General features: G+C 36.8%; 1 protein-coding gene across 7 annotated transcripts in view; it reads left to right on the top strand.

Annotated features, from left to right (window-relative positions):
• STK39 (serine/threonine kinase 39) overlaps window positions 1–21111 on the top strand; it is an 84096-nt gene that overhangs the window by 35195 nt on the left and 27790 nt on the right. For all 7 annotated transcript variants that reach the window (XM_077785029.1, XM_077785030.1, XM_021534750.2 and 4 more), the window contains 3 exons: window positions 10960–11082; window positions 11211–11243; window positions 13235–13302. In XM_077785029.1, the coding sequence (XP_077641155.1) occupies window positions 10960–11082; window positions 11211–11243; window positions 13235–13302 (224 nt within the window). The remainder of the gene's footprint in view (window positions 1–10959; window positions 11083–11210; window positions 11244–13234; window positions 13303–21111) is intronic.

Below are 21111 nucleotides of genomic sequence, written 5' to 3'. Positions count from 1 at the left end.
GCCACACTTTTGTCATTGATATAAATGTAGGAACCCTGACACCCGTGCCTCTGCCTGGTTAGATAGTGTGATTGTTAGAGCAGCCTGCCCTGTCCTGCTGGGATGAGGGCTGTGTGCACTGCTGCCATAAAACAGCCCACCAAGGGTTTACATACACTATTTATTGACATGTGCTGAAGTAGTTTTAATTTTAAACTGAACACTAAGTTGTTTCTTTTGTGATTAGGATTGCTGTATTGGAAGACAGCAATTTGAAATTTGAAACAGCTTTTAGAGTTCCACAGTCAGTTTTCAAATCTTGTCACACTAAAAAATTAATTATAACTCTAAGTACTCTGTATACCCCAAGGCCCTGGGTCAATTTTATGGTTTTATAATCCTATTTTTTTATTTTTAAAATCTCCTGCATGACTGCCACTTCTTCAAAGTGAACAGGGAAAAACATGTCTCTGCATTTCATTTTATTGCTGTCTGAAGTGCTGCTAGTAAAAAAAAATCTGAGCAATAATTGGGCTTGAATTCTATTTTTGGAATGGTGGTATTGCATTGTAATAGAAACTTGTTTTAGAGCTGAGAGTTGTATGTTAGTGGGAAAAACGTGTGACAGCATGAAGAGATGATTAGTGTGAATGATACCAGCTTTTATTATACATCACTAAAAATGCCCTTATGGATGGGTTGTAATTCTAGCTCTCCAGTACAGCTATTTTAAGGTAATGGTCATATTTCATTACATAAGATATCATCAATCTCCTACATTTGATGAGAAAAATATCACTATATCCCAGATTTCTTGGACAGCTATAACAGCATGATTGCACCTCAGCAAGATGTACATGTGCAGCCCTTCCTTGCTTCAGTATTGGATTTAATCTGATGGACACATCACACCCAGTGATGACGAGATGTTAGTACAGCTGGATTCCAGCTGAATTGAAAGCAGAGAGCAACATGAACCTGAGCTCAGATTGTTAATATAATTGTATATTAACTTTTCTTTACAACTTAAGAAAATCTTATTTCAGTAATATTGACATATAAAGGGAAGGGGCATGGGTTATACTGGAACACTTTTTCTGGAAGGTAATAGCTGAACTATAAATATGTGTTTGGCAAGGCTTTGTGTGAGGGAGAGCCCTCCATTCCAGAGGATTAATTGTTCAGGTTATCCAGAACACTGCTACAAACTAAAAAAAAAATAGTGGAACTGTATTTATATGGTTGGATATTACTATTAAAAAAAAAAAAAAAAAAAGGCGAAATTGCCACTCACAGCATGTCAGGTAATTTTTTTATTTTCAAGAAATTGTTGGAAGGGAAATGTAATAAAAACTCTTCTTCCAAGTGTCCAAATGTAAATTTGACAGCAATTCAAATAATAAGAAAGCAGTGCCTGCATTAGTGGATAGTAGAATTGGAAAGTGTTTTAAGGGGCAGACACATGTAGTTGCACCAGCTTTGTTTTAACATTTCATGTAAAGGAAGAAGAGATATTAGTGTTTTTGCTGCCAGGTAGTTGTACCGTTAGATGCAAGGAACTTCATACACTATATGAGTTTGTCCATCTTTTCCTCCATAGGGTTCTTGTACCATCTGTGTGGCTACTTGTGAGCTTGGATTTTGTGCCTTTTCAAATGATCTAATTGTTACGTAAATAAGTGACCTTTAAAACAAACCATTGCTTAGTTGAGTTCCTTTGTACTTCAAATAGCCATATGCATATCTAAAATAGCTTGGATTACTTATTATGGCAGAGTTTAAAAGCCTGTACATGATTCATCTTAGTTGTTGAAAAGTAGCCCTGTTTCCTTTTGGAAGGTATGTTCCAGTCCATGGGCCATCATGGTTCCACTTTGGAATTCATTTTTGCAGTGAGTCCCTGTCTCTTGTGTGACTGCATTGATCTGCTCCTTAGCTAACGTTGTGTTCATGACCTGTGGACTTGTTCAAGAATATCTTGAACATGGACTAACTGGGGTTGGTGTGTATTGAGAACTTTTCTGCTTAGAGCAGTAGCTCTAAGTATTTGGCATTTATCAAAGTTGTTAAAACTTGCAGAACTGGAGGAGGATTTTCTTAAAAGTGCTGTTGAAGGAGTCATAATTAAAGAATCAAGACAGGATAAAGGAAGTCTGGGTGTGTATGATGCTGGTGGTAGTCTTTGATCAGGGATTAAGCCTTGTAAATAAGAGAAGATAATCCTATTTTATTGCCCTGTTTTGGTTTTCTGTCACTGAAAATGTGCAGCAAGGTGCTGGTTTTACCTGTTTAACTGCTGAGAAATTAAACATCAAACATTTCACTCTCATGACATCCAATACCAGATTGCTTCTCTTGGATTTGGAATGGCTCCCTAAGTGAAAGTGTCTCAATGGAATTCATTTTTATTTAATAATTTTCCCAGCTTATAGGCCAAATCAATATTGTGTCAATGCAGGCAGCATCAGCTGGCTAGCTTGGGCCACCTTACTTTCATGGGGTTTCCTTTCTGGAAGAGACAGCTTTTCTTCCCGTCTTTGTTCATAAAGATAACAAGGACTTTTGGGAGGATGTGGAAGTGTGTATTACTTGTGATTCTGTATAATTTTGGGAAGTTTGTCAGAAAAGTCATGCAGGTAGATGAATTACAAAGAGGATTCTCAAAAACCTGGTGGCTCAGAAGCAGCATTCCTACCTGTTACTATTTGCCTAAAGACTGATGGAATAGGTAAGTGAGAATTTTTGCTTTTATATGGAGAAATTAAATATTTAGCCCTCATAGTTTAATTTTTTTTTTCTTTTAAGGGGGAAATTAAAAAGAAAAAGAGCCCAGGCTCAAGAATCTGAAGAAAGTGTAAAGTAAATATGTTTTCCTGGTTAGACCTTGTAAACTTTTAAAAGTACAGTACAAAAAAAAAATGTGTCATTTGTTTTGACACTCCTTTCCCCCCACACCTGTGCTTGATACTAGAGATATCCTTAGAAGTTCCTGGGGTGAGCTGCAAGGAAAGTATGGGTGACAAGGACATCCTTGAGATGGTGTTTCCCAGTAATACTCTAGGGGACTTAATTTAGCTGAAAAGTGCTCTTGTCTCAAGGAGTTAAAATTATGTTGAAGCAGAAAACTTCAAGGTTTTAACCAGAACATAGATTAAGGCCAGCAGAGCAGAAAGAAGGTCTGGAACAGTAATAGTTTAGCTCTGAAAAACAGCTCCTGGAGAAGGTTATTCAAACAGTTCGTCTGCAGCTAAAGTCAGACAGTATGGGAAGAGAAATGGAGTGTCAGGGATGCCAGTGCCAGCAGTGTGGGATTTACTGGCAGCAGAGGGCAGCCACATCCAGTGCCATACGCAGGATCCATCCTGCCCGAGCTGAGTCTGCACTCACACGCTGCGAGTCTCACTCCGGCTCTGGGATTTTAAATGCTGTAGGCTCGCTGAATGCATGCTGCTTCTTGATATCTGACTAAAATAGAAACACTGGGGGTTTTAGAAAATTTGATTTAGTAAAAATTGCAGAACTCTGTTAATTTCATGTTAATTTATGACTTTTTTTTTTTTTTTGAGAATGACACACAAGTTTGAATTTGATCACCCTAGTAATTGAGAGAGACCTTGAATAAATTCACGTCTCTTTAAAATCTGTGTGGAATGCAGAATGTGTATTACAGTAATTTCTCTTATGTACATAAGCAATTGGAAACCTTGGAGAAAATAGAAAAAGGTAAATTAGAATTTCACCTTGAAATGGTACTTTCAAGCCTCTGAGTTTGAAAGTAAGTGAAAGTCATAGCAATTTCTTATTTGACTTCTAAGTAATATACTGTTTTCCTGAATATTCTTTACTGTGTCTCTAATGCTGACAGTGAAACCCTCCTTATAATGAGCTTTTTGCTACTGAATAATGAAAGCTCTACATGAGGTGGTATTTGTCTTCTTTCTTTTTATGTGTGGTTATTTTAAGAAAGTAAACAGCTTGGATGATAGAAAAGCATGGTGGAATTGGAAAATTATTATTAAGGTGGCTCTAGTGATCCCTCTAGTGGAAGGTCTTCTAGTAGTGATTCACCATCATGATGTGCATTCATCTGAGCAGCCGGGAAAGAAAGCTCTAATGATCTGGATCTGTCTTCATCATCTTTCAGAATACTAAGTTACTTCACCAATTTGCTGTATCTTTTGATTTGCTTTCTTTGATTCTTGCCAGGTATCCTTGGCCTTGGCACCTTGATTTGATTGGAAGGGTGGAAGGCAGCAGGCAGGGAAAAGAAAGAGGATAGAAAAGAGCCTCGCTCTGTGTGTGTGAATTAGCCATCAGGTCATGCCTGAAGGCCATTTGGAGTGACACTTTTGTGGAACAATGTATCTCCTCTGCACAATTAATTGAACACATCCTCCTGAGCACAGATACATGTTCATGCCTGAAAGGACTATTGTTAAAATGTGAGTGAAAGAATTATTTGCAGCTAATAACATTCAGTAATGAAGTTTACGTAGTGGAACTAATAAATGGAGAAATAATGTCTGAAAACCAAAAATCATACTGAGTTACTAAATTTCACATTTCCCATGTGACTGGAATTTCAGCAAAACTGCAATTTCTCAAAGCAAAATCAGATTCCAGTGTTGGACTCAGGCTGAAAGCAGAGATAATAATGTTGCAGTATTTGGGTAAAATCTCATATTTAAGGAAAGCAGAATTAGGAGTTCAGGGAATACCTGCACTTGTAAACAAGATGTTTTGGTAACAAAATAGTGTCTTACTTTGAGCCACTACATTTTGCTGTCTTTAAGCAGCATTATCCCAGCAATAGAAGAATTGGTGAAGCGTGGAAAGGGGGAGAGCTTTAAGAGATTCTTGGACAAAGAATCCCCCAGAGCAAGTGAGGACTTGGTACATTGATTCCCTGGTACTTTTCCCATAATTTCCTCTAGAGGTGTAGGAATGTACTCCCTCATCCCATCTCTCTTCAGCTAATAATGGCTTTGTTTTCCTCTCACTGACAGCTGCACTGTATTCCATTTCTAAATTGGGAGCATAGGTTAGATTTCATGGCAGTCTTCTCAACTGATGGCCATGCCCCTGGGTGTCACACTTGTCATCATGTAATCATGATACTGTTTGGCTTATAAAAACAAACCAGTTCCATAAATATTTAAAGCAAATGGCCTTTTTTTTTTTTTTTAAACAGAGATCTGGTTCTTGTTGATGTTGCTGTTATCCCTTAAAAAGAGTACAATTCCAGATCCAGTAGAAAGCTGAAGAAATTCCGTTCAATGCAGAATTATCGGTCTCCTGTATTCAGTATTCTTTCACGAAGAAAGATACAATGATCTTGTATTTCTTTAAGCTGCCAGTGTAATTGATTCCTCTAGGAGGGAGTATTCAAATAGTTTCTGCCTATGAGTATGAAACACTGCAAATTCTACCTTTTCCAAGTAGGAGAAAAACATAAGCCTAAGGTTTTTTTCCATTATGATATTTGCAGCATTCAGACTGGTTTAAGAGGAGGGGATATTAACACCAAAGTACTGTGATATCATATCACTTTTTGATTTCTACAAAGCAGATTGCCAGAGCGTTTTTTTACAAAAGTAGTGTTACATCCCATTAGTAACGATAGCCTGCATAAACTGTGAGGAAAAGAAAGGATTTGAATTGCTTAAAACATATTCAGGCTTGCAGAAGTTTTGTGGCTTCCATCAGAATAGAAATAAGACTTCACAATGTAATGAATTCAGAGGAGCTTAAAAATAGCCGGCAGAGAAGGGGTTAGGATGTTCACATGATCTGTGAGACTGGGTTGGATGGGGACCAGCCTTCTCCTGAGGTAGTGCTTCAACTCTTCAACAAAGGATGATGTGAACATGTGGGAATTCATGTTCTGTCTTGGACCCCAAGGTTTTTGTGGTTTGGGTTTGTTTTTTCTTGCAAAAATGTGATTACAGTGTAGGTGTTCTTATGCAAAAAGAACAGTGTGCTTTTGCTGTACTATATATTGTAGAAAGTGACTCCATTAACCTCAGGAGCTAAGCTGTGATTAAAGCTGTAACTGTTTTAAGCAAAACACTTGTGCCATAATTGAATGCACAATGATAGGCTGATTTTCTTTGTTGCATTGGAATAAAAAAATAAATGCATAGGGCTGGAGATGGAAATTTGCTTTTCTGTATTAGGAAGCATTCAGGAGAGGTTTGCAAGATGGTGAAAGGTAAAAATTATAAAATCTGTTTGCTCTATAAGCATAAGCTGTGTATGGAAGGAACTGGTCTAGGGATTTCTTTTGAGAGAAAAATACATGGAGCAAAGTGTGGTGCTAAAACCAAAACTATTCAGTGATGTCCTATTTCTCATCACTGTTCTTTCCATAAAATAACTAGCATGGAACTGGCATGGGAACTGGTTTTACAAATACTTCTCATGAAGTTGTATGAGAAGTGAAGCTCTTGAAACTTGTGATTAAAAAAAAAAGGGGGGGAAGATTGGCTATGCAAAAACCCTGTCCTTATCAATTGCCAAGTAACTATTAATACTTTGAAGAGTTTATTTTTTCTATAAGATCTTCAGGGATCTGTGTAGCAGTGGGAGTCCAGCTTCCTGTAAGAACCAGTGTGAGATTAAGGTATACGGCATCAGTTGACTGGTCTTTCTTTTTTTCTGCCTGAAAGTCAGATTTAGGCTTTTATGATGACAGACTGCAGAAAATGAAAAAGGTGAAGTTTTTAAATAAACACCTTGTCATTACTGCTCTCTGGGGTATGTGGGATTTGGTGTATCTCCACTACTGTACTAGCATATGTAGTTGTGGTAAAGTAAAAGACAATAAGTTGTAAAATAAAAGCAATTTTATCTCCAGCTGCAGTATTTCTGGAAGGATATGTGTTTAAAAATTAAAACCAAAAAATTATAGCTTGTCCTCTGTAGAGATACAAACAACAAATGCAAAAACTGGACAACAGCACTGACTATTGTCTAGTTAGAAATTAATAGGAAGCAGTGTCAGGGTTCCACAAAGACTTTCCTAGATGTGCTTTAAATGCATGGAATCTACACATTTGCTACTCTCCATGAATTCAGAAGCAAATTAAATTTGGGCTCTCTGTTACCTGTGTATGGAGGGTGGCAAGGTACCTTTCATGATACTCAATACTAATGCTTATTAGTGCCATCAGTTTTACTTACACAAACACATCTTACTTCCCATAATTTCAGGTCACCATATTCTTTCTGTGGAACAAAGTTTAAAAATGCTGGTTTAAATTTCTCCAGGCCTCCATTGCAAGTATTCAGTTACCAGAGCTTCAATAGGAATACATTAAATATTTCAGATAGTGGAAAATTCAGTGTTACTAGTTCAGTCATCTTCCTGCAAAAGGAGGAAAAATACAGTAGATGCATAATATTGCTCTTACTGACAGACTGGATTTGTAATGTAGTCTAAGATCATGTGTTGTACCATGTATGAAATGCAGTAATGCTTTATGTTCATGCACTGGTACCCCACAGTGTATGCTTTTTATTTATTTATTTATTAAATTTAGACTCTGAAATAAAATAATCTGTAAGTGAGCCCAGTCCTTTTCTGTTTCGAATAAGAAAAGAATAAGGAAGTAGGAAATTCTTAGTGTTCAGAAAGCATTCATTCCCTTTGCTGTCACTTTACAAAAATAAACTTGCAAAGAGATTGCAGTAGCTAAAGGATCAGTAATGAATAATAGATTCTTCTTTCCCCAGTCTCTAGTATCTACATACAGCGAGCACATCAGTGCCTTGAAGACAACAATTTATGTTTTGCTTCTCTACATTGTAGCCTTCTTTTCATCAAGCCTTGGGAAATGTGGCATCTGCATTCTGCTGATGGAGTTCTCTCTCTGTCAGGCTTATTAGGCCTGACCTTCACTGGGTGGGATTTACATTTGCCCCGTTCTGTTTACACACATTCTCCTGGAAAGCTAGTGCATGGTGTTATTGGCAGGAAATGTTACATTATCTGTATCCTACTTTAAAAAGGTGGGGACAAAGAGTTCTGTCAGCAGCTTCATTTATACTTAAGCCTTTGTGACTGTATTGAATTCTGCAATAAGCTTTAACCAGGAACAACATATACAACAATACTACTACTAATATAATGCTTGATATTCTGTGGTGGTTTTTTCACTCATTGATTTGTCCAACATGCTGTTTTAACTGATGTTCATAATGTCTTTCTTCCACAGCTATGGTAATGTTGACAGTCGCTTATTAAGCTTTTCCTTCTAGAAATAGCTTTTGGTTGTACATGGCAGTGTTCTGAGCTGCTTTTGTGTTGGCTGTAGTTTAACTGCCAGTCATTCAAAGTAATTTTTTATTCTCTGTGTCTTCTGACTTACGTGAAATATGTTTTCTAATATGCATTAATTTGTCTTGTGAAACGGAACTTTCATTGTTTCTTAGCAAAAGATTTCATTTTTTATGGTTCAGTTTAGCTCCTATTTGGAAGGATCATTTAGATTTATAATCAGTAAAATGCAAATTAGAATTGAGCATGTTTTAATTTGTTTTCCTTTCCCTCAGAAATACTTCCTGAGAAATACAAAATTCTAGTATAAGGAATTATCGATGTTGTGTATTTTGAATGAAGCTGATGGGGAAATTACATTTGAATGGCTACTGCATGCAATGTAAATCAACTTACTTCTTATTTTTGTAGATACACAAGAAGTTTGTTTAGGTTCCATGCCCTGTCCTGGATTTGCTTTGTGCCCTTGTATATCAATAGCTTCCTTTGTTTGCTGCTTTATTTCTCTCTGTAAAATAGCAGACCTGTAGCACAGTATCAGGAGAAATATATAGAATATTCTCAATTGCCTTAATACTGTCGTTATTGGAGTCAAATGCAAACATGCTGCCTGTGGTAGCAGTCTGCTACTAGTATCTGAAATGATAGCAAGAACAGAAATTTAATTATATAAATTATGTATATTTCCATCCAATATCTGATACTAGAGCGAGATGTTTATGATGAACAAAGAGACAATTTATTCGCAGACATGGTGTGCCACTCATACTCTTTCCTTACCTAGGTAGGGTACATGCCTTCCATATATGACTGATTCTTTGTGGCCTTAACCAGAACTGAGTAATCAAAGCCAGGCTTGTTAAAAATTATGCAAATTAGTTCACCAAGCAAGTGTTAAGCACACACCAATTAAAAAAATGTTCTAGACAACAACTTCACATTTTTGGAAGCTGAATAGGTTGGGTACTTTGCTCTAACTGAAATTATAATTTCTTTCCTGTGAACATGTGTGTTGGTGGGAATCAGTCTGATTGAAACAGTGTACCAGTAAACTTGTTTTCCTGCTTTCAGAAACCTCTCAAGAAAATAATTTAATTTAACATGGTATTTTGCTTTGTACTTGAGCCATTTGTTTATTTTTTATTAAAAGGCAGTCTATTTAGAAACCTGAAATGTGCTTCTCTCTGCAAATGATGCAAGCATCATTAAGCCCCATTAAAATAATTCTCTTTAGAATAAGTCTTCAAAACAACTGAAAATGGAAGCAGAAGAAGAAGATACTGATTAGTGCACCATGCAGTGTTTGAATGTGTCTGTAAACCAATATATCCTATTCTGCTGGAAAAGCATGCTTTTAGTTGTGGACGATATCCTCTGCTAGGTTTGTGTAGAGCCATTTGGAAGATGCCTGTGCTGTTAAACAAAAGCCTACCTCAGTCTCCTTGAAGGATAATAAATTACATCCACAAGCAGCAGTGAAATTGCCTGCTAGATTACCTTGTGTCTGTGCTGATCCCTGATGATGTAGACAGTAAGAGCCCACTGATTGTGCCTGGGCTGATTGCAGCTGAGTAAAGAATTTCTGTGCTATTGCTTTCTTTGATGTTTCTTGGTCCTCCCTCCCAAACACACATGAGCTGCTTCTACCAAACTTGGAGGTAGCTAGGCTAAAATTGGTCCAACAGGAGCTTGGTATGGGAAACAGGGAAAATTGTGCAGAATTTGTCCCTCAAGAGATGGAGTAGGGTATTCCCTCAGTGCCCTGCATAGGTTTCCTCTCTTCTCAGTTACAAATGAGAACAAAATATGAAGAAACTGAATAGGGCATTCTAATCCAGCTGTACAGGGAAGAAATATAAGGGAGGAATATCATAAAGACTGAAGGAAATGCAGAACTGTGGTGAGATCTGAAATCTTCACCCTCTTCTCTGGTTTAGTCTTATATAGGCAAAAGGGAAGGGGGAGGAGCAGGTGGGTGTTTAGGAAGTGAAGAGTGGAAAAGAGTCCAGAGAGACATTACGATACCTGTTTGTGTATGGAAAATGTTTTGGAAGAAGGCTCCTATCACTTGTGCTCTTGTGGTGTCAGGCCAGCCAGCTCCAAATTGTGCATGGCCTAAACCCAGTACAGGAATAGCATAAGTGCCCAGCTCTCTATGAAACTCTGGTTTGGAAAAATTGTATTAATGCCTGAATCACAGTTTCATTGGAGGCTCATGGTCTCAGACTTGAAGTGGTCTCAACTATTTTCATGTCATGCATCTTGCTGTTATGGTACCTGATGGGATTTAGAAGCAGCTGGAATTTGTCCCATGCTGCATCTCCCTGCACATTATGGTTTGCAGCAAACCATAGGGGTTTAGAGGAGGGCTAATACCAGTTTGGTCTTTCTGTTAAGTTTCATTATGCTGAAAAATACCATAATTTTTCTAGCCAAATTTTTATATTTAGGTTTTTTTTTCCTGTTTTGTGTTTTTCATCACCACCACCAACCAACAGAATGTAGAACCAAAGTTGATCACTGCTCATATGATGCAAGGCATCAAAACACCACTGGCTTAAGGAGGTCAGGTATTTTTAGAGTATGCTAGTGGCTCTTGATGCAAATTAATGAGTCCACACAGAATAAAAATTGCAAATAATTAACCAGAACACCAATAAAGACTAAAGATGTCTGTGTAATAGTAAACAATATTTTGTTAGGTCAGGCGAGTGCCAGGTTCCAGTGGTCACCTCCATAAAACAGAAGATGGGGACTGGGAATGGAGTGATGATGAAATGGATGAGAAGAGTGAGGAAGGCAAAGCTGCTATTTCTCAGGAAAAGGTATATTGTGTTTGTGCCAAGACATTTGTACTTGAAAAGACATTCTGTCTTTATGTTAATTGTTAGCATTTATGGATCTTTGTTGCGTAAAGCTGCATAGCTCATATCTCACTGCATTTGTTTTCCAGTCACGAAGACTGAAAGAGGAGGACAACGCAGAGGTAAAAGTACCTTTATCAATATTTTTTTTCTTCTAAGCATTTGAGTAAAGGGATTTCTTTTTCATGTCTGCTGTTAAAAATGTGAATTGAAGTGGAAGTATTGTTCTGCAGCCTTGTATGGCAAGTGCTTGTGAGGATAGAGCTGTTATGCCATTGTGCCTGTAACAATGAACTTCAGCACACAGTGGATAAGATAGATAGGAATTTAAAAGTCACGTTAGGTTTGTGCCTAGGAGAATTCATGAAGATAGGTAATTTGGCTGTTTTTAATGAATCTTTGTAACTAGATCACACTAATTGCTGCCTGTAAGGGTAATGAAGCTGTGTTGGAGTAGCCAGAACATCTCCAAATAAATTTTTCTTCTTAGTATCTATATCATGACATGTAGCTTATAATTAAAGTATTTTCTTCCAAACACAGTAAAATAGTTCAGTACTGAGGCATATTAGATTAATTCAGAGGAATAAAATACTATATAGAATTTCATGGCCCTGTGTAAGTGTGGGAAGCATTGCTGCTATAATCAATTGTTTAATAGGATTATGGGTTGCAGACTAAATCATCTTTAAAAATGTCTGTTCCTTGGGTGGGTGACCCTTGCCACTTCACCTGCAATTTTATATCTTCTGATTTTCATTGGTGTTGGAGAAATCTTCTAAAAGCCTAGAAGCTTCCTGCCAGATTTAGTCCTGTTAGCTCCTGTGATGACCCCAGTGTCTCCACTGCAGACCTAATTTACACAGCTCTTCAGCATCTCAGATACTTTATGTAAGCAAGGTACAAAAAAAAGGCCTTTCACCACACAGTCTTACTATCTTAAATGTTGAGAGTTCTACTACTTGTGACCTGGTTTATACACAGGTAACTCATAATAAAAAAAGTTGCTTCGTTTATGAAAGTGAAAAAACCCTCTGACTGAAGTCTTCTGTTGATTTTTTGTTTCTTGAAATGCTCTAGAAAATGACTTGAAACTAAGACTAGTGCATCTTGTCACTGTTAGTGTGTGCCTCTTGAGTCTTTGGGATCCACATTCCTATATACTGGCATGACATATCTGTTGAAGATGCAGAAATAATAGTATAGTAGAAATAATAGTATAGAAATAATAGTATATGAATGGAAGGAATTTATTTGAAGCAGAAAAAAACCCACTCTTATTTTAGTGATTGTAAAAAAGAATTTTCCAAAAATTCAATAATGTTTGCTGAAAATATATAGATAATAAAATACAGATCTTGTATAACTTTTTAAAAAGTGGCTTTGATATGGAAAACTGTTTAAAAAAAGGTCAAATGAAATTTGTGATGCAAGTCTTTATTTTGGGAGGGCTTCTGAGCCCTTTGTGACTTCTGAGCAGGCTGTTCTGTGACTTGGTGACAATATCCCAAGTTGGGTATGAAATCATAGTAGGGTAGAAGAGCCTGGTGCATTCTGTATGTAGGATACACTTTTGCTTGAGACTTCATATAGATTTTAGTTGAGAGCTGGGAGGATATCACAGTGTGAGGGAGGAGTGATAGGGTGAAAGATATCAGTGTTCCTGATTTTTCTCTGCGGAAGACGTCCTCTGAGCTTGATACCTGCTTTGATATGCTGCTAGTTCCTTGCATATGGGTAGATGTAAGACTTCTTTAACAACAAAAACTGTTACACAAAAATAATGTGAGTAGCAGTTTGGAATTTTTACTGTGTGCATATTATTCAATAGGTAATTGTTGCTTTGACGCAAAGTGGATTATAAGCTCCTAAACTCAGTGCTTTAATGCAGGCCTTATTTATTACTTGTTTCTCTGTAATTGAGATATGGGAATTTTACTAGTATCAGCTATATTATAGGCTGTGTACTGAAAGTGTTTAAAGGGTTTCTAAGAGTTAGAGGATGTGTTAAATATTCGGTGCTAACTTCAAACTGTTAGCATGGAAAACTTTTGTGATTTTTTTTTTTCCTTTGGCATCCTTTACAAGATTCTTTGCTTTTTTTCTCTAATAGTCTCAGCCTGCTGTTAGTGAGGAATACAGTGGAGTTCCATGTGCGGTGAATCTTGTCTTAAGATTAAGGTAAAAGATCCTTCTATTTATTTAGCTGTATTATCTTGATCTCCCTCATTACTTTCATAATATTAACATAAAATCAGTGCTGAAGTGTATAATCTCCCAGTATGACCAGTATGAATAGTGTCTCTGTGACTAATTGCTGTCTTTTAATTGCTTACTAACATAGTGTAAAATGAAAAGCAGAATATGAATGTGTCTTCAGGCTAAGTGTACCCTTCATTAAGTATTTTCTTTCTTTTTTTCCTTATAATGCAGAATCACAGTGAGAAGTTTTTAATGAGTTTCTTTCACACTTCAGCAGTCAGCCTCTGACAGAAATAAACCATAGCTGTATTACAAGTTGCCTACTCAAAATGTTTTTCACTGGCAAGTTTGATCAGACACTGTGGAGAAGAGATGGGTATTTTAGAAAATGGATACAAATATGTTGTCTGACTTAAATTTTTACTTAGTTGAAATTAGTCAGATTACCTTTAATTAAAATTGGTTTATAACTAAGGTTTCTATTGCTTAATTATGCAGTCTAGTTCTTGGATAAAACTATTTCTTCATATGAAACTTTGATAGCTTTTCATGTGTATGATAGCTTTTTTATGTTTTTTCTTAACAAGCTTATTACCATTCACTTTAAAACTTGCTTACATCCAGTTCGTGTTGGCAGGATATCTATGTGAGGTTGTAAATTCCTAATTACTGCTATGGAGAAAAGTTAAGTGTTACTGTTTTTTATGCTAACAAAAAGATGAGAAGTCAGAAATAATTAGAAAATTACAACCAGTATGTTAGAAACAAATAGCAGATTTATGCATAACAAATAGCTTTAAAACAGTAACATCAAAAATGGTTAGTGTCCTGGTTCCACTGTTTGTAATCAGAAAAAAAAAAAAATTACACAGAATGAGTGCCAACTTTCAAAATCTATTTTCTTCCCTTTTCTTTGACTACTGTTCTAGTGGCAGCTGGAATAAAATTGCATGGCTGTCGAAGGTTGTGTACAAAAGAGAGGATTAATGAGTTTTATTGTGGGGATAGGAAAGACTGAGAGATTATTTGGAGTCATTTTAGTTGTCCAATTTACATAACTCCCCAGTTATGCTATCAATATTCTTTTTCATCTCTTTGCTGGCAGGTAGATGAAACCATTTACAAACAGACCAATTTGACTGCTGTGTAGATGTACCAGTGAGGTGCTTTGTGTATCTATAAATTATCCTGAAACCCAGAGAGTGATTAGCTTCTTACCCAGTTATTTGCAGTGTTGGCATATTCAGAGGGCAAACATTTTAGACCTGCAAGTATATGGAAAACATCAGGGATTATGCTTTCAATTTTTTTCAGCTTTTAAGCCTGAAGTGAAGGAGGACTGATCCTGGGAGACTTGAGTTTCCAAGCTCTTACTTGCACAATGAACAGCTGTTCTTCTTAAGGATCCTCTCAAAGAGCAGATACACTCTTGGTCCTGGGAACACAGTTGGCAGCATTGAAAATACCAAAAATCTGATGTGTAATTTTGCAGAGTTCTGTTAGTTTAACTGTTCTGCTTTCGAGGGAAGAATGCTCTGTGGTGCAAACCTCTGTCCCATGTGAGCTCTGGCTGTGTCTGGTCTCAGTGGTAGGAGGGGAGCAGAGCTATAAATCTTGACACAGGCTTTGCTTCTGCTGGAGGCCTGAGCATGTGAACAGAGTCAGAGCGAGCACATGAGCAGTGTGTGTGTGTGTGTGTTTGGGGGGAGTGTAGGGATGTGGGCTACACTATGTAACACACTTTTCTTTTGTTTGGCACTTTGTGAAGGCCTGATTTGACTGTGAGGGCTACAAGCTGCCTATATCCCTGCTCAGCAGATTCAGAGACAGTACTTTGAATTTCTTTATATTTACTAATTTAAAGGCAAGAGTTATTTTGCTTATGGAACATTCACCAAAGCTCAGGCAGCCACTGGCTGACTATAGACATTGTCTTTAGCAAGGTACTTTGGTAGCACTTCACTTGTGCTTCCTGTTCACTGTTGACCCTATTCCCTGTTGAGACTTTGTCATGGAAGTTGATGCAAACATTTAGAGCTTTTTGTGCAGAAACAACTTAGTATGAGGTTCGGGAGTGTGGACCGTAAGGTTTAAAGAGTTGTGCCTGGGGATTTGGGACAGGGCAAAGGGTAAGGAGATGGGCAGCCTTAAAAAGGAACAAGAGGTAGGCAGGAAGAAAGTGCTCTTCTATTTTGTTCTTTTTTCTTCTACAGTGAGGCTACACTATGACAGCCCATCACATTTTAGATGATATCTTGCATTTTTTTTTCCTGGTAGTATGTTCTAGAACAAGGTTAATAGTATCCATAAAAATTAAAAATTGCTTTCATGAAGGAAAAATTCTGGCAGAAGAATCAATGCATTTAAGTAATTCTTTACCTGGATGGTCAGGTTCTATTATGTTTTCCCAGTCACAGCAGGTTTGGACTCATTCAGTAATTCAGTGGGGTGTGCTAAATTAACACCATCCTGTTTACTGCAAATGCCTTGTTGTAGATCAGAAACACAACTTACAGTCTGAAATAATCGTTGAAGAATCCCAGGTTACTCTTTATACAGGTGGTGGTATTTAACTCCCTTACTCAAGTTGAAAGCCATCCAGACTAACTGATTTATCTGTCCTTACCTTGTATTTAATACCTTTCTGTTTTCATATTTTTCTCAGTGTGAAGTAACTTGTCAAAAAATTCTCTACTCTCAGGGTTACTTCATTGACCGGAGATAGCAATTTCCAATTTTTCTTCTATCTTTTGCAATATTGTGTCTTGGAGTGCATTGCCCCAAATCAGAAATTATCAGCAGACTGGTTTAGGTAATTCCATGCAAAGCTCTTGAAAAGCTCTAGTATTAAATGCTCAGTACGGGCCATTAGTGTTTTAAAGCTCAAATGTAGTTAAGAGACTGTGCTTGAATTTTGCAGTGAACTGAAAATAATGTTTCTAACTGGCTGGATCTGTTACCACAGTGTGTAAGTCTGACCCAGCCTGAGCAATTGCCACTTTGAAATGCCAAGGCTTCTGTATGGTCACCCTCCAGAGAAAGTGGTATTTGAGAGTAGGGAGGAATGAAATCTGTAATCCAGATTTTTTCCAGTAAGGCTGTGTACACCATGTGTCTCTGCAGCAGATCCTGGCAGGAACTCTGCAAAGAGAGGCCAATGCAATTGTCTGTGACTTAGTCCTCCAACAGGACTGTTCACCACACCAGGGAAAGGAATTACCTTTCCCTAGGAATTCCTACCCACCTGGGGAGGAATTACCACCCTGGATATGAGATTTCCAATCTAACCACCAAGCTGTTGCAGTTACAGATTTAGGAAGGTCACTATTACAGGGTTTGACTACTTGGATTAATAATAGAGATATTTCATGTTAAATTAGGAGACTTGTTAATTGTTAATAATTAAGAATTGCAAATTATCTGAAGCAATCTAAGATGGTTAAATTAGCTCCAATGACAGGGAGATAATTTATTGACAGTAATTTGGAATGTTCCAGGACCTAATTTAATACAGTTCCTGCACACTAAGTGAATTAAGCCTATGAAAGAATAAAAGGGGCAAGTGGAAATATTTTACTGGCCAATGGGATATTTCTGTTATTGCAGATCTTATTTTAAATAAAGTGTAGAGAAAATACTATGGCAGAATTGCCTGTAATGTCACTCTTATTTACATGTAAATGTTTGTGTGTATATATAATAGAAAAGCATTTCTTCTGCTAATGTAGCTGGAAACTGTGGCATTTGACGAGTTCTGAGAACTTTACCTCCTGGGGATCTGGAGAGACACAAGTCCAAGGAGTAGCTGGCAGCAGGCGCTACAGCAGCAGAGTTGTCAGGACTTGAGTCAAATGTGATTTCCTGTGTGTACCAGGACTCAGGTGATGAGGTATTGCTCGCTTGTCTGAGCACAGGCTCAGGTGCTGCTCTTCCTGCTTTTATGTTGGCCTGTTTATTTGACCTCTTTCTTCTTATAATTACATGTAAAGTTGTAAGAAAAATGTACTTGGCTGGAGGTACCTAGTAGAGCTACTCCTGTGTTGGTTAATACCTAAGTTTGAAGCTTACATTTAAAGGAATAAACACCTAAGAACTACAAACAAATCCAAAATCTGTTCTGCCTAGGGACAGAATGAGTTTGATAATTGGCTTAGTACCATAAATCAAAGTTCTCAATTCTCATTCTGTTTAAAATATTTTTATAGGTTTGTTTTGGTATGTTAAGCAAAAACTTCCATCATTTCCATCTCTTTTGTAGGAAGTGGGGCTAATGTATATCTTTTCACCCTCATTTTTGCTATTCAAGTGGCTTCTGTTATTAAGTGTACTTAATGACAAAATTCACAAACACACTTCCAGCTGTGCAGTAGATTTACAACTGTAAAGTAACAGAACTTCTGTATAGTCTGGGAATTGATCCAGTTACAAATATCATAAACAAAAACATTTGTATGATTCTTGAAATAAATGTACCTGTGATTACAGCATTTATTTTGCCACATCTAAGGGGTTTGTCCTGGGAATCAGGGAGGTGTGGGGATGTGGTTACAGAACTGAATTTTATTTTCACAGCATGGAGATTTCATTTAAATACCCTGTATAACCATGATTAAATCATGACTGAAATCAGTAAGTAGGAACCCTTGATTAAACTATTGATTTTAATCCTGCTTTTTCTTTTTACATATATTATTTCCTTCAAAGCTTGCTCCTTAAACACAGTAAATTATGTATTTATTATTCACTACTTAAGGATGTTTTTATACCTTGCTGTATTTTTATTGAAAATAAATTAAAAATTGAAAAATTTACTTTAATTATGACCTAGATAATCCTGTATGCAATTGCTATACCATCACTCTTTTATAGAGAAATGATATATTTTTTATCAAAACAATGTAACATTTATAAGTATTGAGTCAAGGAATCAATATATTTTTTCTGCTTATTAAATTTAGGTTATCAAGAAGATTTGTATAAATATTTAGATGGAAAGGAATTAGGCTTTTAACCTGCACAGCTGAGGTTGTAAATTATGCAGGCAATTGCATTTGGGGATGTTGGTTATACTGAAAATTAAAAATCACTAGAACTTTTTTATTCCATTCTTTTTTTTTTGTACTGTTTGCAAAAGAAAAAAAAAAAGAGGAGAAAGGTTTCATTGTTATTTTTTCTAAGTGCCACCCCCACCCTTCTTTATGTTAAAGGAAAAAATTTAAAACTTAAATTGATCTCAGTGTAAAAATCATTTTATTTGTATTATTAATGGCATATATATGACTTGTCAACTGTAATAGGGTTTACATTTTGATAGTTTAAAATTCGATTCTAATTAGATATTTTTCTAATATTTTTTAAAGAATTCCTTTATATTTAGAGTGTGAGCGATCACACTCTTCATCCAGCTGCTCTAGAGATGGCTGTGAATACGATGGTGTAGTACATTGGGCAGGGCTGAAACAATTTGAAATAATTTTTTGTCTGTTCCCACTTAGTGGTGTGGTTCTCCCTCTTTCCATTGGTAGAGATGTTCTGGGTCTATGTTGGGTCCCTGTAAAGCAGCCAGCTTTCAGCTGGTTGAGTGTGACTTACGATATTTTTGAGGAGAAGACAAAATGTTAAATGAACTCATTTATTTTGTTTTGCCCCACATTTGTCATTGCTCTGCTGGGGCCAGTAAATGGCCATAAGAGGTGCACTGGGACACAGGCGTGACAAGAATTTAACATAGGAGCAGACTTTGCTGATAAAGCTGATTTACTGTCAAAAGAAAGTTTGGCAGGAGAAATAGATTAAACCCTTGAAGATTTTAAAACAAAGCTTAGACATTTTTCCCATGCTTCCCACTCTTTTTGATAAGCTAGTCAGGATCCATGACTTTTAGATGGATGATAAACAGATTGTAATCTTTATGGTGGCCAGGTGTCTTTCTGGTATAGCTCCAAGTCTCCTTTTCTTTGACAGTGCTATACTGAGAGGTGGTCAGGACTGTAAAACTCTGAGCCAGTGGGATTAAAAGGATGCAGACTTCCAGGGAGTTTTTGATACAACATGTTTAAAACTTTCTTTGATTTGGATAGTCAAAAATTTCTCTGTGCCTTTGGCTCAAAGTCTGTTTTGTGGCTGGGGAATTACAAGGTTCTATTAAAAAACTCTGTATACCTCTAGAACTCATTGTAAGTCTTTTGTCTTGATTTCATAAATAAAATCACTTTTCTAGAGCTCTATTCTAAAACACCCCCAGCCTCCTGGCAATGATTGGCCTTTCAAGATTTCTGATTTAAGGTACTGACATTTTGCTTCAAGCATTGTGGCTATTTTTCAATGCTGTACTTGAAAAATTTGTCACTGGAATAACAGGTTATAATCCCTCTTCTTGTGCACCAGGCATGCAGAAGCATACAAAGCAAGGCTTTGCTTGCTTAATCTCTAAGTTGCTCTGGTATTTCTTATCAGTCAGACAGATGGTTATTTAGTCATGCAGCTAATACAGGTTTGACTTCCTTAAAGTGTGTACTGATCAATAATATTTGGTATCAAGACATACAGAGATCTTTCAGAGATATTCAGGGTGGATAAATTAAATTACAGGCAAATCCAGAAAGGCAACTATAACCACAATGCACTGTAATGTTTAACAAAGTGATCAAATCATGTGAATGTTGTCTTCTCTGTTATTGAAATGCTCTCTGAATACTTTCAGGTGATTGGTTATTTTAAACATTACTGATGTTTGTGTACTTAATTCCAGTTCTTTCTAGGAAAAAATCTGTTTTAGATCACTTCTGGTTTCTACCAAGCATTAAGATTTTACCACATTAATAAATTCTAAGTACCGTTGTGTATGCCCTTCCTTATATTTCAAGTACTTGTTAGAAATCGATGCTTTTCAGAATTTAAATCTTTACCACTGCTCTTAAAAAAACTTCTGTGCTACTTCACAGTAATTTCAGAGGAAAAAAAAACTTTTGATCAATATTGCCATCTCTGCTGCAAAAAATACTCATAGCTTTTTGCCAAAGTTAATCCCACTGCTGATGTATGAGAGCAGGTAGGAAGTGTGAATTTCAAAAAAGATGATGTAAGTGAATACTGCTTTTCACTGCCTGTGCAGTGCAATGAGTCACTGATAACTGAGGCAAAAAATATTGTTTCAGAATTTGCTGCTTGACTTAGCTGGAAATGAACATAGCAAGTAAAAAAATTGAAGGACTTTTAATGTTCTTCTGATTTAGCTTCTGGCATCAGCAACTGCAGAAAGAGAGAAGCAGCATATTTGGATATAGATATATTTAAAATGTGTCTAGTTCTAACACTTCTTTGTCATAATATGTAGACTTGGGGCTGTAAACCAGTGGATTGAGGGAGAGGACTTAATGTATATATATCACTTCTAAAATGTATCAGTTTTCTTGTGTTTCTTCTGTCGCACATTTTCTAAGTTTCACTATCGTATCCCATGCATTTCAACTAGATGGAAATCACTCTTTTGAGTGTTAAGCAATTTGGACCTATCAGCTATGGATAGAAGTGTTGTAAAGACCCCTCCCAAGGGAGGAGCTATCAGCTGCCCTGGAGCCTTGGATAGTGGTCCTAGCTGGTCTGATTGTGACCATAACAATTCCCTTGATGGCTGATTTTTTAATGTGCACTTGCCTTTTCTGTATGGTAAGTGGCACAGAGACAGTAAATCTTTAACAGGTAACCGACAGCTTAACAGCCAAATGACAACGTTTCATTTTGGCAACGGCTGTTTTCCATTCTTGACAGCATCATTTGCTGTGCTTT

Source organism: Lonchura striata, chromosome 8, assembly GCF_046129695.1.
Source record: "Lonchura striata isolate bLonStr1 chromosome 8, bLonStr1.mat, whole genome shotgun sequence".
Taxonomy (NCBI): Eukaryota; Metazoa; Chordata; class Aves; order Passeriformes; family Estrildidae; genus Lonchura; species Lonchura striata.
This window is presented reverse-complemented; position numbering and strand designations above follow the sequence as displayed.